A 14970-nucleotide genomic window follows, 5' to 3' on the forward strand; every position below is an offset into this window, starting at 1 on the left:
TACGGCTGCTGATGAGGCCCAAGAGCCGTGGGCTAGCACAATTCCCTTCTTTGATTCCGTTTGTTTGCCCTGCTGTATGGGCATACGAATACGGTGATGTCTCCCCGCCCCAGGTTCAATACTACTTCACCGTCATTTTGAACGGCGGGTTCCATTGCTTTTCATACCCAACGTGGTATGATTCTTTATGTCTATGATCAAATTATGGTGATCCAATCCGAAAGGCATCGGATAGTTATTACTCAAGTTCTTCCGATCTCTTCCGTGAAGGACAGATTGGCAATAGGCTGCAAAACAGCTATCAAACACCAGATCTGCCCCTCCAAACCCATATATGATCTCCCCCGCATCTTGAAAACCAAGGCAAACATCACCGGTACCTAAAACACGGACCTATCCTCCGTCCACCGCGGGGTTATGTCATTGTCACAAGTCACGCCCTGGGAGGAAATTGCCCTTTCAAGACAAGTTTGGCGGGACATCTCTCATGATAAAAGAGTCAAGATAACCGGACACTATGCCGACGTGTTCCATAGTCAACCTAATTCCGAGGAAACATCACAGTTGTTACACTAAGAGCTGAAGGTCACTCGCAAACCAGTACCGATGGAGATGCCGATTTCCGATTCCCGAGGGAAGACATCTCCAACCTTTACCGCTTGCGGTTGACTTATGCAAGATAAGCAACATATGACAGAGGCACTGCCTGCTGTGAGCCTCTTAAAGTCTCATATCTGGTTGTTCTGGGTCCTTTAAGCTCATGACCATCTAGGTAAAACCACCCGGAGATTGATGAAATAACAATATTCGAGGGCTTTGGATCAAGTAGATATTGCAAGCTGCTCTCCGATAAGGATAACATAAAACATTCAGTCACCTTAGTAATTAGACAGTCGTGTAGATTTTCCTGATGCTAAACCACTCACTTCACATCATCGGTCATATATGCCCGGAGTGCCATCCGTCAAGCTCCCGTCAGTCACAAACTCGGTTCATGTGCTCCACGTTGTGCATGAGACTGGAAGCCTCCGAAGCGTTCCATGTCAAATACCCAATCTATTGATATGTGGACTAGGGATCATGCAGTTATCAAACTTGGATAATATGGTTTGATTATCGATATAATCGTATCCAGGCCCGAGCTTTTCTCGAACAATGCTAGGATTCTCAATCCTCCAGCTCAGAAGAGGCTAGCACCTTCGAGATAGACATCGATCCTTGGCATGTATTCTACGTTGTTTCTCGTCCAGTCTATCGTTCATATTCGTGCGCTACTAATGACCATGCTCTATCGCCTTGAGCTTCCACCACCAATATCTTGACCCAGCCTGTAGCTCGTCACGCGATCCCACTCAATTTTCTGCCTCGTCACAGGGAGCTGTCGTCGCAAACCCTTGAAGGCTCCCTCACTGAGGCTCACAAAGCCCTTGTTCAGCTCCTCCTGGTACTTTCTCTCCGTGGTCGAGATCTCCCTGACGATGCTGGCGCCGTTGACGGACGAGATGGTGCTGGAAACGGGTTTGTTGGTGAGCAGACGAACGTTGCCGTCTTCGTAATAGTGTACGTCAACTTTTAGGGAGCCTTCGAGAGCTCCGGAAGATGGGTCAAGAATGTAAAGGGACCGCCAGCGTCCGTTCCTGGGGATATTAGCTTCGTGGAACAGGACTGTTACATAGAAAACCTACCAGAAGTTGTTGGGGCTGTATTTGTTGCCAACAATGACGATGGCAATCTTGGAATCCGACTCGATTGGGTAGACACCGTGCGCAGCATTGGCGAAGTGCTCATCAACGTAAGGTCCGATACTCTTGAGGGTGGATTTACTATTATTGTATGTTAGTAATTGACGCTGTCCAACCGGCTCGAGGCAACTTACACAAGATCCGCTTGAGCTCCTTCCAGGACATGACTTTGCACGGCACTAGCTTTCTATTCCTCTGTCAGAACCATATACCCATTTGTCTAGGGAGACATGCGTAGCTTACCTGCGTAGTGTGGTCGAAAGCAAAGCTGGAAGAGCTCTCAACATCGTAGTATCGGCCGTCTCCAAGCGAGTTGTGGGAGCTAATAATGACCTAGCACAACTCATCAGCTCCAATCCCTCTGCTTTTGAGATTCTTCGTCACCTACTGGTTGGCTGCTACCAGGCAGCTTCACCGTAACAAACTGCTCTTCATTGTACTTTTCGAATGCGGGACCGAGGCTGGAAATGATATCGGGCGAGGTTTCGAGGGTGAGTGACTTGATATCTGCAGACTCGCGTCAGTATTTTCCGTTGCTCAGCAATCGCATTTCGGCCGGTAATACCTGCGATAACATCCGTGAGCTAGGAGTTCATATTAGCTGATGACGCCGCGGACAAGAGGATGATATCAGCACGTACCTCTCCCGGGGGAGCTCCCTCGACAAAGGCAGAAACAGTCTCTAGATCCGACATGGTTTAGCGAGAATGAATGCGCCGTGTATAAGGTATAAGGCGAAAAGAATGGGCGTTGGCGTTGAGGCTCAGGGCGTGGAGTTCTTGAGGCACAGCATGGGCCACAGTCAAGGGGAGGCGGGGCAGAGGATGGAGGAGCTCCATTAGGTAGCTTAGGTGGAGCAGGAGCAGGAGCATAGGTGACGGTGTCAGTGGGGTTGATGCTAGCACTTCTACTCCGTATTTGCTTGACACTTAACGTTAGAACTCGAAACACTCATTAAGATCCATTATCATCAAATCATTTGTGCTCCTCAAAGAATCGATTTCTTGAGTTTCTATATTACGGCTCTAGCTATCTTGGCTGTTCTGGTAACCGCTTCAATTCTCTACCATTATTTTTTCCCACTAATAGTTCAGCAACTTCTTGATATTATCATAAATTCCTAGGAACAATGTTAGCTTTGGACCATCATCACAATGATCTTTCGATTACTCACTTGCAACGTCAGGAACATTAAACCTCTCGTATAACAAAGGCGAGTGAATACTCCACCCAGCAACTCGGGCGACTGGTGCTTCTAATCGCAGGAATGTATCATGATCTTCTTGAATGGTGGCGGCAACTTCAGCACCAATACCTGCATTCACCATAGCTTCGTGGACAACCATGACTCGTCCCGTCTTGCGAACACTCTGGAGTACGGTCTGCTTATCCCACGGATACAGAGTTCGAAGATCGATCAACTCCACAGAGATGCCCAGATCCTGCTCCGCCTGCTTGATGGCGTTCTGGCATAGGTAGAGGGGTTGGCCGTATGAGACAATTGTGACATCCTTGCCTTCCTTGAGAATCTCGGCCTTGGATAGTGGGAGTTCGTATGAACCGACAGGAACTTGCTCGACGGCGGCGCGGTAGAGGATCTTGGGTTCCATAAACACGCAGGGATCGTTGCTGCGAATTGCGGCCAGGAGAAGACCCTTAGCTTGAGCTGGCGACCTTGGCATGATGACCTTCAGTCCAGGAATATGTGTAAACAAACTCTCGGGAGATTGTGAATGGTAGAGACCTCCGTGACCGACACCACCGCAGGGCATCCGTACTGTCAAGCCACCCACGCTTCGCCCGCAGGACCCGTCACGATATCTGAACTTGGCGGCCTCGTTGACTAATTGATCGAAAGCTGGGTAGACATAGTCGGCGAACTGAATCTCAGCAATAGGTCGCATGCCTTCCGCAGCAAGACCAATACCAAATCCCATGATACCCTGTTCTGTAAGAGGAGTATTGAATACTCTCTCAGCACCATGGGTTTCGGCAAGGTTCATAGTACATCTGAAAACACCACCAAAAGCAACATCCTCTCCAAAAATGACAACAGACTCATCCTCAGCTAGTGCAATCCCCATCGCGTCGTTGATGGCCTGGAACAGGTTCATTTTCTTGGTCGGTCCATTTCGAATGCTTTCAGGCAGCTCCTTGTGGCTCAAAGCAGCCTGTGAGTTATGTGCGAGGAGAGGAGTCGTGCCATAGTCGACAGGCAGGTTTAGTTTGGCATTCGGCGGATGCGTCGAATAGCACTTTCGTCCTACAGGAAGCGCAAGTGAGAGTCGTGCAGTCGAAGGATTGCTGACGACGTGTGCCCTCTTGAAATGGTGAATAACACGATGCTTCATGGCGATGGATTGGCAATGTTCACAGGTGGTTATGGCAGGAGACGGGTGATTAGAGATTCAATTTGAATGGAATGTCAGAGGAGTAATAGCAGCAGAGTTGTAGTAGAACGATTATACCTTAGATATCCAAAGCCAACCGAAGGAGGCTTATTGATTGATTGATTGATCCTCGGTGAAGGCGATGTCAAGCTCGGCTTGCTGCGGGCTCTGCGGGCTTCGCGGCGGCTTCTATCGCCCTCATGATCTAATGCCGAACAAGACGGAGAGTTACCCAATCAGCTCCCAACTAACAACACGGATGACTAGACAGGAAACACTGGGCAAAACTATACGGTAGAGTATAGATCACTTTATCAAAGGACTATTTCACATTTGCGCAGCAAACTTTGCGAGTCGAGACGAAGATAGTCTGCTAACGATACTGATAAGGATAAGGCATACAAGGATCATGGTCAAGATAGTAGTGTCTTGAGATGTCATCTTCCCGAATCCTACAAGCATTAAGTCCTTGACATAAGTGCTTTATCACTTATCCTTTGCTTTAAAAAACAATTGGTTGGTGCGGCCTCGCAAACCATCATGAGCCGTTCAGTCAAACCCAAGCGCTTAAACGCCGGCCAGAGTGTCCAGTCAACCAGCCTACGCACTAGGTCAATGCAATAAGGATCGTGACGTTGCCAATATCTGGGCAAATCTGGATTGGCATCCGCGGACTCCAGGAGACATTGTGCCTATTTTTGGGAACCTGTATTCTTACTGAACGGCAATGAGTTGCCGTTGCATACGTATGCTTCATTTGCTTTGACCATCGACATAGTGTCCCGTTTGAAAACAAAGGAAGTCCGGCTTCTTCTGAATGGGCCGATTTGGCCTCCCCAATGAGTGGAGCAATAAAAAGAAAACATGACGAAACGTGTCGAATAAGTTCTGGGTTATCGTTTCGGCGAGGTCTGGGCCTGGGTCTGGGATGATTCCAAGGATATATCTGGTTGCCCCGACAACCACGATCGGCCAAGACTGACGTCGTAATTGGTTGTAAAACCATTGACAATCGCTCAAGCCCATTTCTGTAGAGATTGCATTCCAATTACGCCGTCGCTACATGTCTCACGATGCCGCCGCCAGAGTCATCGCGGCGCTCTCACTCACACCGACCTCGAGACCGCGACAGGGATAGAGAAAGGGATCGACGAAAGAACGGTCAACGGAAGAGGAAACCACAAAGCTCCCGGCGACCAGTCTCTGGACCTGAAGATAACCGGGATAGAAGTTCAAGAACATTATCAGCGAATGCATTGGCTGATCTGGAACGGGAGAATGCGCGACAGAAGAAACGGAGCGAAAGGGCGAGTCGAGACTACAGAGATGAATCACGAAGACGGGACCACAAGAAGAGAGATCGGGATCGAGACCCCGACAGGCCGCGAACTCATGGCAAACATAAGAAGAAAAGGGTCGTGAGCGGTGCTATTATGGAAGAGGGGCGGTCCAAGACTCATCTTCGGGGTGGTTGGGGGAGTGTGGACAGTGTGGAACAAGAGAAGGACTTTTATCTATCAAAACCACCAAAGAAGAGCAAGAAGAAACTCTGTAGGTTGTGATGCGGCGAAGTCGGTAGTCGAGAAGCTGACTCTACTCAGGGATTGCACTCGGTGTGAGTGCCGTTGTCCTCATCATCATTATCATTGTGGCGGTAGTCGTCAGTAAAAAGAACAAAGGCGGTGGAGGAGGAGGAGGAGGAGGGGGGAGCAGCGATAGTTCAGACGATTCAACTGAGGATACGTCTGAGCTGGACGGGATGGATCATTCAGAGATACCCGAGAAGTGGCAGAACACATACCTCGATCCGTGGACATGGAAGTCAACCACCGATTTCAACCTCACTTTCACTGACCAAATGGTTGGAGACTTGCCCGTCATGGGTCTCTACGACGACTGGGACGACTCGGCCCAAGCCAACGACAATGTACCACCTCTCAACAAACCCTGGGGATCTTATGCGAAGAAACCTGCTCGCGGAGTATGTATTGGAGGATGGCTCTATCTGGAGCCCTTCATCAGCCCATCTCTTTTCAATTATGATACCAAGGAGGGCATCATTGATGAATGGACTCTGTCCGAGAAGCTGGGTTCCAATGCTGCAACAACTCTCGAAAAACATTATGCCTCGTTCATTACAGAACAAACCTTTAAGGACATACAAGCAGCTGGTCTCGATCACGTCCGAATTGGGTTCAACTACTGGGCTGTCGAGGTCTACGATGGTGATCCCTACGTGTACCGAACATCCTGGAGATATCTTCTCCGTGCCATCGAGTGGTGCCGCAAGTATGGCTTGCGAGTCAACTTGGACTTGCATGGTATTCCGGGAAGTCAAAACGGATGGAACCATAGTGGTCGATGGGGTTCCATTGGCTGGCTCAACGGAAAAGACGGTAGCAAAAATGCAGAGCGGGCACTTGATATTCACAACCGTTTATCCAAGTTCTTCGCTCAGCCTCGGTATAAGAACATCATCACCCACTATGGTCTCGCGAACGAGCCTCGTATGACCAGCCTTAAAACAAGCGATGTTATCCAATGGACAGAGAACGCATACAAGCTCGTCCGCAAGAACGGCATCAAGGCCCTCGTGGTGTTTGGGGATGGATTTATGGGACTTGAGAACTGGCAAGGCTTGATGACTGGCTACGATGATATGGTCCTTGATGTCCACCAGTATGTCATTTTCAACGAGAACCAGATCGACTTTACCCACAAGGAGAAGGTTGAGTATGCTTGCGACGGCTGGACTGAGCAGGCCGAGATCAGTATGAATCCCTCGACAGGTTACGGACCGACCATCTTTGCCGAGTGGTCTCAAGCCGACACAGACTGCGCGAAGTATCTCACTGGCGTAGGCTGGGGTACTCGCTGGGAGGGCACATACGATACCGGAAATAAGGACACCTCCATCTTGGAGCCTCGATGCCCAACCAAGGACGACAAGTGTTCATGTCGCGGCGCCAACGCCGACCCTAGCGACTGGAGCGACGAATATAAGAAGTTCCTCAGGATGTTCGCCGAAGCACAGATGCACAGTTTCGAGAAGGGCTGGGGATGGTGGTACTGGACATGGAAGACGGAGAATAACTACCAGTGGAGTTACGAGTCTGGGCTCAAGGCGGGTGTTTTACCCGAGAAGCCTTGGGATCGCGACTTCAATTGCGACAAGGATGTTCCTGACTTTGCCAAGAGTGGTTTGCCGGAGTATCTTTAGAGATGTGTCTTGTGTTGGCGGATATACCGCATCAGTTCTGCAGTACATGTTGGTGCGTTTTGGCGTTTGGGTGTGAATTTGGGTTGCTTGGAATTGAGATAGAATATGCATGCATGGTTGGTATATGGTGCCCTATGAGAACTGATGGAAAGTATTTATGAGGGGGGAACTCACTGTCCCAAGGTAGATAGATGTATAATGACAATATAAGGAAAATGAGTTGCTACGATGCTGTTGTTTCTCTGGCTCCTAACCGCCAGTATCATGACCAGTCCTAGGTCTATCATGCCTCGGAATATGTGAGACAGCTCGGAGACATGTCATGATGGTCATGATGGCTTACTAGAGGGTCTTGTCCCGTGATCGGAAGCGGTATCCGAGAGTCGGTGAGCAAGGACAAGCCCCCGAGCCCCAACCCGGACGGTGGAAGGCCTCAGAGTATCCGACGGGACTGAAAACTCCCCGAGAGGATAGACATCATCATGGCCAGCTAGTTTCATGAGCCGCCCGAGACCCGCCGATTGGGCGTTGTGATTGCCGCTGATCCATGACACGGATCTGTTGTCATCTGTTTTATGATTCGGTGAATAGTCGAGATACCTAGCAAATTTATACATCCTGATGAGGCAAAGACTCCCCCAAGATTCAAGCCACTCATAGACAAGAACGAGCCTCGGAACTTTAGGTCAACTGACATATTAATAGCTGATAGCAATGGAGCGTGGTGCCTTTGAATGTGTAGTAAACCCTAGCTACCATGAAACCAACTCCATTGCAGATAAGATATGGGCTTCTGAGGTTGTTCACTCTCGTCTCTTTTGTTTTGTAATGACATGTACATAGGACGGGATATTAGCATTAGCCAGCCTATTCCTCAACTGGATATGCGTTCTAGAAAATTATGTACTACAAAAAATGATCAAATAGTTAGTTGTTCGTGCTTGAATAATATGATTATAAGAATGCTATAGCAACATTTCGTACCAGTTTAGATGGCGTTTTCTACAAAAAAGTCAAATTTCCACAGAAGAAAAGATTTATATATGCTTTGTGACAGGCCAGAAATCAACGACACTACTTTTCTAAACATGCAATCTAAGTAAAAAATAATAATAAGCATGTCACATTCATAATCAGATTCACAATCACAATCATGAGTTGGGCACGCACGCCTTTTGTATATTTATGCTGCATGTGTTGCTGAAGGAATGTGTAAGAGATTCCGATCGCGTTGCTCACTGGCGAGTCACCTATGTCAAAACGAAATCCAATCACGAACATTCTTTGTTGTTTCTCATATGATCACCATCATCGTCGTCGTCATCAACTTGCCAAAGCGAATACCTTGTTGGACACGGTCCAGAGGCGATAGCAACTGTACCATATCAAGTGTCGATGTGTATGTTCCATTTCAATAGCTTTCCTGGGGCAGGGGAGGGTTTCCTGTGCTGTGTTTGTTTGCTTGTTTCTTTGTTGGGAAGGAAAGAAAAGAAAAGGGAAGCCGGCCACGAATAGTCTCATCATCATCATCATCATCATCATCATCATCACCGAAATTACCATCAATGAATCACTTCATGCAGACACTTGCAAGACGAGGTAGTAGGCCTTGGCTCCAGCACCCCTTCGGTAGTCCTGCAACTCGGCAGACAGGACCTTGATCTTGTTCTGCTCGGCGAGGCTCTTCACGTGTGCCTCGTAGCCTCCAGTCTGCCAGATCTCACGGATGACAGTAGCCACGATGTAGCCTCCTGGCTTCACGACACGCACAAATTCACTGATAGCCTCGGGACCAACGTGAGACTGAGTCAGGGTGCCCACACAGGTCACGACATCATAAGAGTCATTCTTTGCGGACAACGGTCGCGACAGGTCACATACGTCCAGGTTGCGATATGCGTCTGTAGCGCGAGCCTCGTCAAGCATGCCTGGGCTGATGTCGACACCGTCGACCTTCTTTGCGCCCAGGCGAGCGAGGAAGACACCGACAAGGCCGGTGCCGCAACCAGCGTCAAGGATCTCGACGTCTTGGTTGATGGTAGGAGATCCTAGGACTTGAGGGACATAGGCAGCGGCAATGGCTGGGCCGACATAGTCTTGGCCTTTGCCAGTGATTTCCTCATTGTAGGTCTTTGCCCACTCATCATAGACAGAGCGAGCATGATCGGCAGAGGTCAGGGAGTAGATCTTGGGGAAGTATTGGGCAGTGGTTTGAGAAGACATGATGTTGAGTCAATTGGGGGGTATTTATAATAGGGGTAGATGTGCAGTGTGTTCAATTGGGTTATGTAGAGGTTTCAACGAGTAGGGGTAAGATTGCAGGGTATTCAAGTTGAGTGTTTAGGAAGTGGTGCTTGTTCGTGTTGAAGACGAAGAGAGAGCTGAGCTGATGATTTAGAATCTCAACAACTTGGAGGAGAAAACCGCGACCTTTTATAACCAGCTCATACAAATAAAACCCCGCGTCTCGTCTTGTTTCCCCTCGTCTCCCCGCGTCGTAGAGGTTCCGAAATGACGTTTGAGCGTGCTGCTGAATGCGCATCCATTGGTGGACAGGATTATGATTGCGACTCGGCGTGGCCCAAAGAAGCGATCCGAGGTAAGCGCCTAAAAGATGGAAAGAAATCTGTACATTTCGATAGTTGTAATAATAGGTTTTCGTCAGAGAAATGGGGGTTGTCAAAAAGAAACCGCCATGTTTATGTTCATGGTGCGAGTGTTGGAGGGGATCCAAAGGCAACGCAACGCAACGCGACGTTGGCGGTTATGATCAGCCGAGAACTCTTGGCCAACTGGGTCAATTGACTGTGTTTCTGTTGAGCCAGGTAGAGCTATGTGTCCTCTTTTTCAATCAAGTTTCTATTTCCTTTGGGGGCTTTTTCTGTGTGTTTGCGATCAGTCTGTTTGTGAATTCTGACAGCCTTTCACTACACCATCAGAGACCAAACTTTGGCCCGATCGCAACAACCAGGTGTAACCAAAAACAGGTCAATAATCACAAGGAACGAACCGCTGTTCCCTGGAGAATCCAATGGGACAAGGTCATGGTGGGAAAGAAAAGAGTTCAGCCGGTCGCAGGCGCATCATGAGTGAGCCCTCTTGCGAGAATTACATGCATAGTTGCAGCACTTTTGCCTCGTTCGCTTCTGCCAGACTGGGCAGTGCAGCTGCAGTGTGCCTTGGAAGTGCATCTCTGAGTTGCAATTCAACCTCATGGTAGAAGCGGGATTGGTGCGATTGTCATGTCTCTCGAGCGCTGATAACTGTCTCGACAACCATTGACTATTCCAAGGCATAGATGTGACATACCTTACCTCTCCTCATGACTCTTTAATTGCATCTGTTCGTTAACTACGACTGGACTTGGTGTGCATCAAAGGACCTGCTTACCCTACAACACACGATGTCTCAAAATCACGGGCATATTTCCTGGCGTTCCGTTCTGCTGACCGAACCTTGACTGATGTCCCGCACTACAACCCTACCAACGCCCGCAGTGGTACGAGTGAAACTGGATGACGACATGTACGCATGTCGTCTTGAGCATCCTATCAGACATCGTGAGAGCTGCCAAGACACCTGATAATTGGTCCCGTTTGGTCCCTGTTGAGCCGTGTCTGGGATATGCAAGTGATTCGAGCCCTGGTTCGTCAACTCGAAATAGCTAAGGGGCTCTTGTCGACGGAGTCGGACAATATCTCCATCAGCATGTGAAGAATAACCGGGTTTTTGAACTCTTGCAGGGTCGTATTGCTTGAGCATGAGGCTCTCTCATTCGACCACCTGAAGATGATGAGTGTTAGCGTGATACGGAGCCACTGATGTTCGATCAAGTTCAAGGTACCTGATCATGAGCGCAGCCATTACACTCAATTCTGTACTGATGACTCTTTAAAAGAGAGCCTCACAAGTCTCGATATGCGGGGAAATATCAATTAAAAATCACGAGATTATTGTTGAGCTCTTGCTCTCCCTTTCCCCGAGAAACTGAAGGAGACAAGAAGTGTAGAATATTTGCCATGTTCAAGAGCCGAAAGAATTCAATAAGGACAGTTTGAGAAAGCTCAAACGCCGAAAGCCGAAACAAGAGCTCGTCGGTCTTAATACGCAATGTAGTATTGACAATCTATCGCCGAGATCAACACGGAGAGGGGGAATAATTGCCCGTCTCAGCACATCAGCATCTCATCGTCAACTTGTCTATCTCAAGAGGTGATTTTCGTGGGAATATCGTGAACCTTATTTCACTAGAAATCGCCTACTTCGTAAACACGGGATGCGGGATACGCGCTCTGCTTCTCCTAAAGTCAAGCTGTTCAATAAGTAAGCCACGGCGGCCGATCGCTCCTCTCGAGACCCTAGCTTGTCAGCTTTGATTGGGTATTAATAAACATTTCGCATCTTTGCAGGGTGCCAAGTCATGTTTTTGGTCAGCGATGACAACAAGAGGTGATTTCAACGGTACGAGATAGTCGAGGTTCTAGCTTTTTGGAGGTGAGGAATAGAAGAGTTTTGTTAGAGTGTATATAAGGACTAGGAGGACCAGAGTCTTGGCATAGTTTTGAAATACCAAGTTATCTTGACTACGAGAAGTCGGTTCTCTGGAGTAGAGCTCAAAAGGTCACTACGAATCATAATTACGTGTCTAGACTAACATGGATCGCGACATTGAAAAGACGTCAACGATCTCAGGGACACTCGGCCCTGAAAGGAACGACCCGACTTTTGCGCCCATTCAATCACCACAAGCAATTAGAACTCGCTCACGAGCATCTGCCAGGATATCCCGTTGTCAGTCACAGAATGGTTACAGCTGCAACCCCCTCAACGAGCCGTCGGATGATGAAGTCGAGAAGGATCCTTTCGAAGTCGGCTGGGATGGGGGTGACAACGACATTCTATGCCCCCGGAGCTTTCACAAGATGAAGAAGTGGCTCATTATCATTATTGCCTCGTCCGGAAGTCTCTGCGTGTAAGTATTTCTTCAGCATCTTCAACCGGGACGGGAACTTATGTGGACATAGAACTGCTGCTAGTTCCATCTACACATCGACGTATGAACAGATGGAGGATGAATTTGGCAACTCACGAGAAGTCTCCATCCTTGGTCTTTCGTTCTTTGTTTTAGGTATCGGACTGGGCCCCATGTTCCTCGGTCCCTTGAGCGAATTCTATGGTCGACGACTTATCTATATTGTATCGTGGACTCTTTATGTCATCTTCATCATTCCTCAAGCCGTGGCTCAGAATATCGAGACCGTGATTGTGAGTCGATTTCTAGATGGGTTCGCCGGTAGCGCATTTCTGGCTGTGTCAGGAGGTACTGTTGGAGATCTCTTCACGGCAGATGAGTTGCAAGCGCCAATGTTGATGTTTTCACTCGCACCCTTTGTAGGTCCGTCGATTGGGCCTTTAATTGGGGGTTTCATCAACTATAACACTGACTGGAGGTGGACTCACTGGATTCTTCTGATCTGGGCATTTGTTCTGCTATTGGGCATTGTGTTTCTTGTCCCTGAGACATATCGTGAGTCCAAATTGGCATCCAGAGCCAATTTGGCCCAACTAACCTCTACTTAGATCCGATCCTGCTCAAGAACAAAGCAAAACAGCTCCGAAAGGAAACTGGAGATGGGAGATGGAAAGCACCTACAGAAAAGGTTCAGAAATCAGCCACCAGCGCGATAGGTCGATCGCTTCTACGGCCATTTCAGCTATTAATCTTCGAGCCTATGTGCCTAAACCTATGTATCTTCACGGCCATCGTCCTCGGGATTCTGTATCTCTTCTTTGGGGCTTTTCACCTTGTATTTGGTGATATCTACGGCTTCAACCTTTGGCAGAATGGCTGCTCTTTTCTCGGCATCCTCGTGGGAATGTTGCTCGCCGCAGGCCTTGATCCCCTGTGGCACAATATTCGCAACAAACTCATTCGAAAATTGAGCGATGAGACCGGCGTTGAAGGAAACAGCCAGCCCGAGTTTAGGTTACCCCCAGCCTTCCTGGGAGCTATCCTTGTACCAGTTGGCATATTCATGTTTGCTTGGTCGTGTTATCCCTGGGTTCACTGGGTTGTGCCCATAATTGGATCGGCAGTCTTTGGAGCTGGGTAAGTCATCACGTTCCATCCCATATCAAACCAAACCATTCGCAGGCCTCAAGGAGGCGTCCTCAATGGGAACACCGTGATACTCAAGTCCACTTTACACGGGACTGAGACAAGAACCGGACGCGCGGAATCACATTCGCACAAGAAGAGCAAAAAAAAAATGTCCTAGTCACCGCTTGGTCATGCCTCTTGATCTCGTATCCCCTGAACCTCTGCTTGACGAACTGCAGCTAACCGCTTAACTCTGATATAGAATCCTCCTTGTGTTCAGTGGAGTCTTCACCTTTCTAGTAAGTCCAGCTTTGTGTCTGTATCACAAGTCTGTGACAGGCTCACCGCACGTTACACAGCTCTCTGCTAGCCATTGTGACAGGAGTGTGCTCGTGCCAGGGACGAGACTGTGCTGACTTTGATGGAAATAGGTGGATGCGTACCCACAATATGCCGCGAGTGCCCTTGCTGCTAATGCATTCGTGCGTTGTGTATTTGCTGGTAAGTTGTTGGAGTATCTACTCCCATGGTCTCGTCTGATTCTTCACCGCCAGCTGGCTACCAACTTCCCCTGGCATAGCCTATTCTGGGGAGCATGAGGCGTCAGCCCGGAAAGTTGTTGAGATTCAGCTGCATGAAATATTGCTAACTTGAGTCCTGCAGCTGCATTTCCCCTGTTTGGTAACCAGATGTACACCAAGCTCAACAACCACTGGGCTTCGTCTTTGCTAGCGTTTCTCACAGTTGCCATGATGCCTTTCCCTTATCTGTTCTTCCGGTATGGAAAGAGAATCAGAGCCTACAGCCGATTTGCTACTTCTTAAAGACTGTTCATCGAGGCTAGAGTTGGGGGTATGAGAAGAGTACGTGATCAAGACTGCAAGTCCTGATTTCATCCGTGTACCCGCGCCACCAAACCAGGTACTAGAGCCCCTGCACTCCAGCTATTAGATGGACATCTCAAACTAATACACCGAGAGTCTTACTAGGTCAACAGTGGCTTTTGCGGAAAACGAGTGGATTGATCGCCAGTTGCACAAAAAAGGCCGGTCTAGGTCCTAAGCACAGGGCTTGGAATATTGGCGCTTCGTCAATTTGTATTCGAAGATACCTAAAATCCTGTCACAGGTTAACTCTATTGCCCGAAAAGAGGACATTCCAAGAATTTCGATGAGGGTGCATGATCTGATTGTGAATGCTTGTTAAGATCGCCTCGGCTGAAAGGCAATTCAGGATTCCCCCAGAATCAATAATGCAGCCAGCTAAGTTTATCTTGAGTAAAGATCTTCCCGGGCCGCTAGGCGAATGCGGGGATCTGGATGACGGACAGGCAGATGATGATCAATAATAGGCGAGTATAAATGGTGGCTTGATACAAGTGCTCAGCTGTTGCGGACTCCCACAGCCGTGATCCAGATAAGGTCGTCCTCACAGAACATGCAATAGATACATCTCATTCGGATGACTGATTATCATACTTGGGAGATCTCACCCCAGTCAGCCGGCCATGTTTGCCAA

General features: G+C 48.5%; 5 protein-coding genes across 5 annotated transcripts; 2 read left to right on the forward strand and 3 right to left on the reverse strand.

Moving 5' to 3' along the window:
- Nucleotides 1-1288: 1288 nt before the first annotated feature.
- Nucleotides 1289-2437, reverse strand: FMAN_09137 (putative actin-capping protein alpha-2 chain; the record flags this gene model as incomplete). The annotated part of the gene is made up of 7 exons (XM_041829943.1): nucleotides 1289-1637; nucleotides 1686-1823; nucleotides 1877-1929; nucleotides 1986-2075; nucleotides 2131-2249; nucleotides 2308-2326; nucleotides 2384-2437. The coding sequence occupies 7 exons, from the start codon at nucleotides 2435-2437 to the stop codon at nucleotides 1289-1291; spliced, it is 822 nt and encodes a 273-aa protein (XP_041680656.1).
- A 471-nt stretch (nucleotides 2438-2908) lies between these two features.
- FMAN_09138 (putative 3-methyl-2-oxobutanoate dehydrogenase (lipoamide)E1 beta chain precursor) lies at nucleotides 2909-4093 on the reverse strand (the record flags this gene model as incomplete). The annotated part of the gene is made up of 1 exon (XM_041829944.1): nucleotides 2909-4093. One exon carries the CDS (start codon nucleotides 4091-4093, stop codon nucleotides 2909-2911), a length of 1185 nt encoding a protein of 394 aa, XP_041680657.1.
- Nucleotides 4094-5205: 1112 nt separating this feature from the next.
- FMAN_09139 (uncharacterized protein) lies at nucleotides 5206-7352 on the forward strand (the record flags this gene model as incomplete). The annotated part of the gene is made up of 2 exons (XM_041829945.1): nucleotides 5206-5683; nucleotides 5734-7352. 2 exons carry the CDS (start codon nucleotides 5206-5208, stop codon nucleotides 7350-7352), a joined length of 2097 nt encoding a protein of 698 aa, XP_041680658.1.
- Nucleotides 7353-8927: 1575 nt separating this feature from the next.
- On the reverse strand, nucleotides 8928-9575 carry FMAN_09140 (uncharacterized protein; the record flags this gene model as incomplete). The annotated part of the gene is made up of 1 exon (XM_041829946.1): nucleotides 8928-9575. The coding sequence occupies one exon, from the start codon at nucleotides 9573-9575 to the stop codon at nucleotides 8928-8930; it is 648 nt and encodes a 215-aa protein (XP_041680659.1).
- Nucleotides 9576-12007: 2432 nt separating this feature from the next.
- On the forward strand, nucleotides 12008-14276 carry FMAN_09141 (uncharacterized protein; the record flags this gene model as incomplete). The annotated part of the gene is made up of 6 exons (XM_041829947.1): nucleotides 12008-12324; nucleotides 12377-12879; nucleotides 12933-13461; nucleotides 13715-13751; nucleotides 13884-13953; nucleotides 14116-14276. The coding sequence occupies 6 exons, from the start codon at nucleotides 12008-12010 to the stop codon at nucleotides 14274-14276; spliced, it is 1617 nt and encodes a 538-aa protein (XP_041680660.1).
- Nucleotides 14277-14970: the final 694 nt, after the last annotated feature.

The sequence above is a fragment of the Fusarium mangiferae genome (genome assembly GCF_900044065.1).
Source record: "Fusarium mangiferae strain MRC7560 genome assembly, contig: FMAN_scaffold004, whole genome shotgun sequence".
Classification (NCBI taxonomy): domain Eukaryota; kingdom Fungi; phylum Ascomycota; class Sordariomycetes; order Hypocreales; family Nectriaceae; genus Fusarium; species Fusarium mangiferae.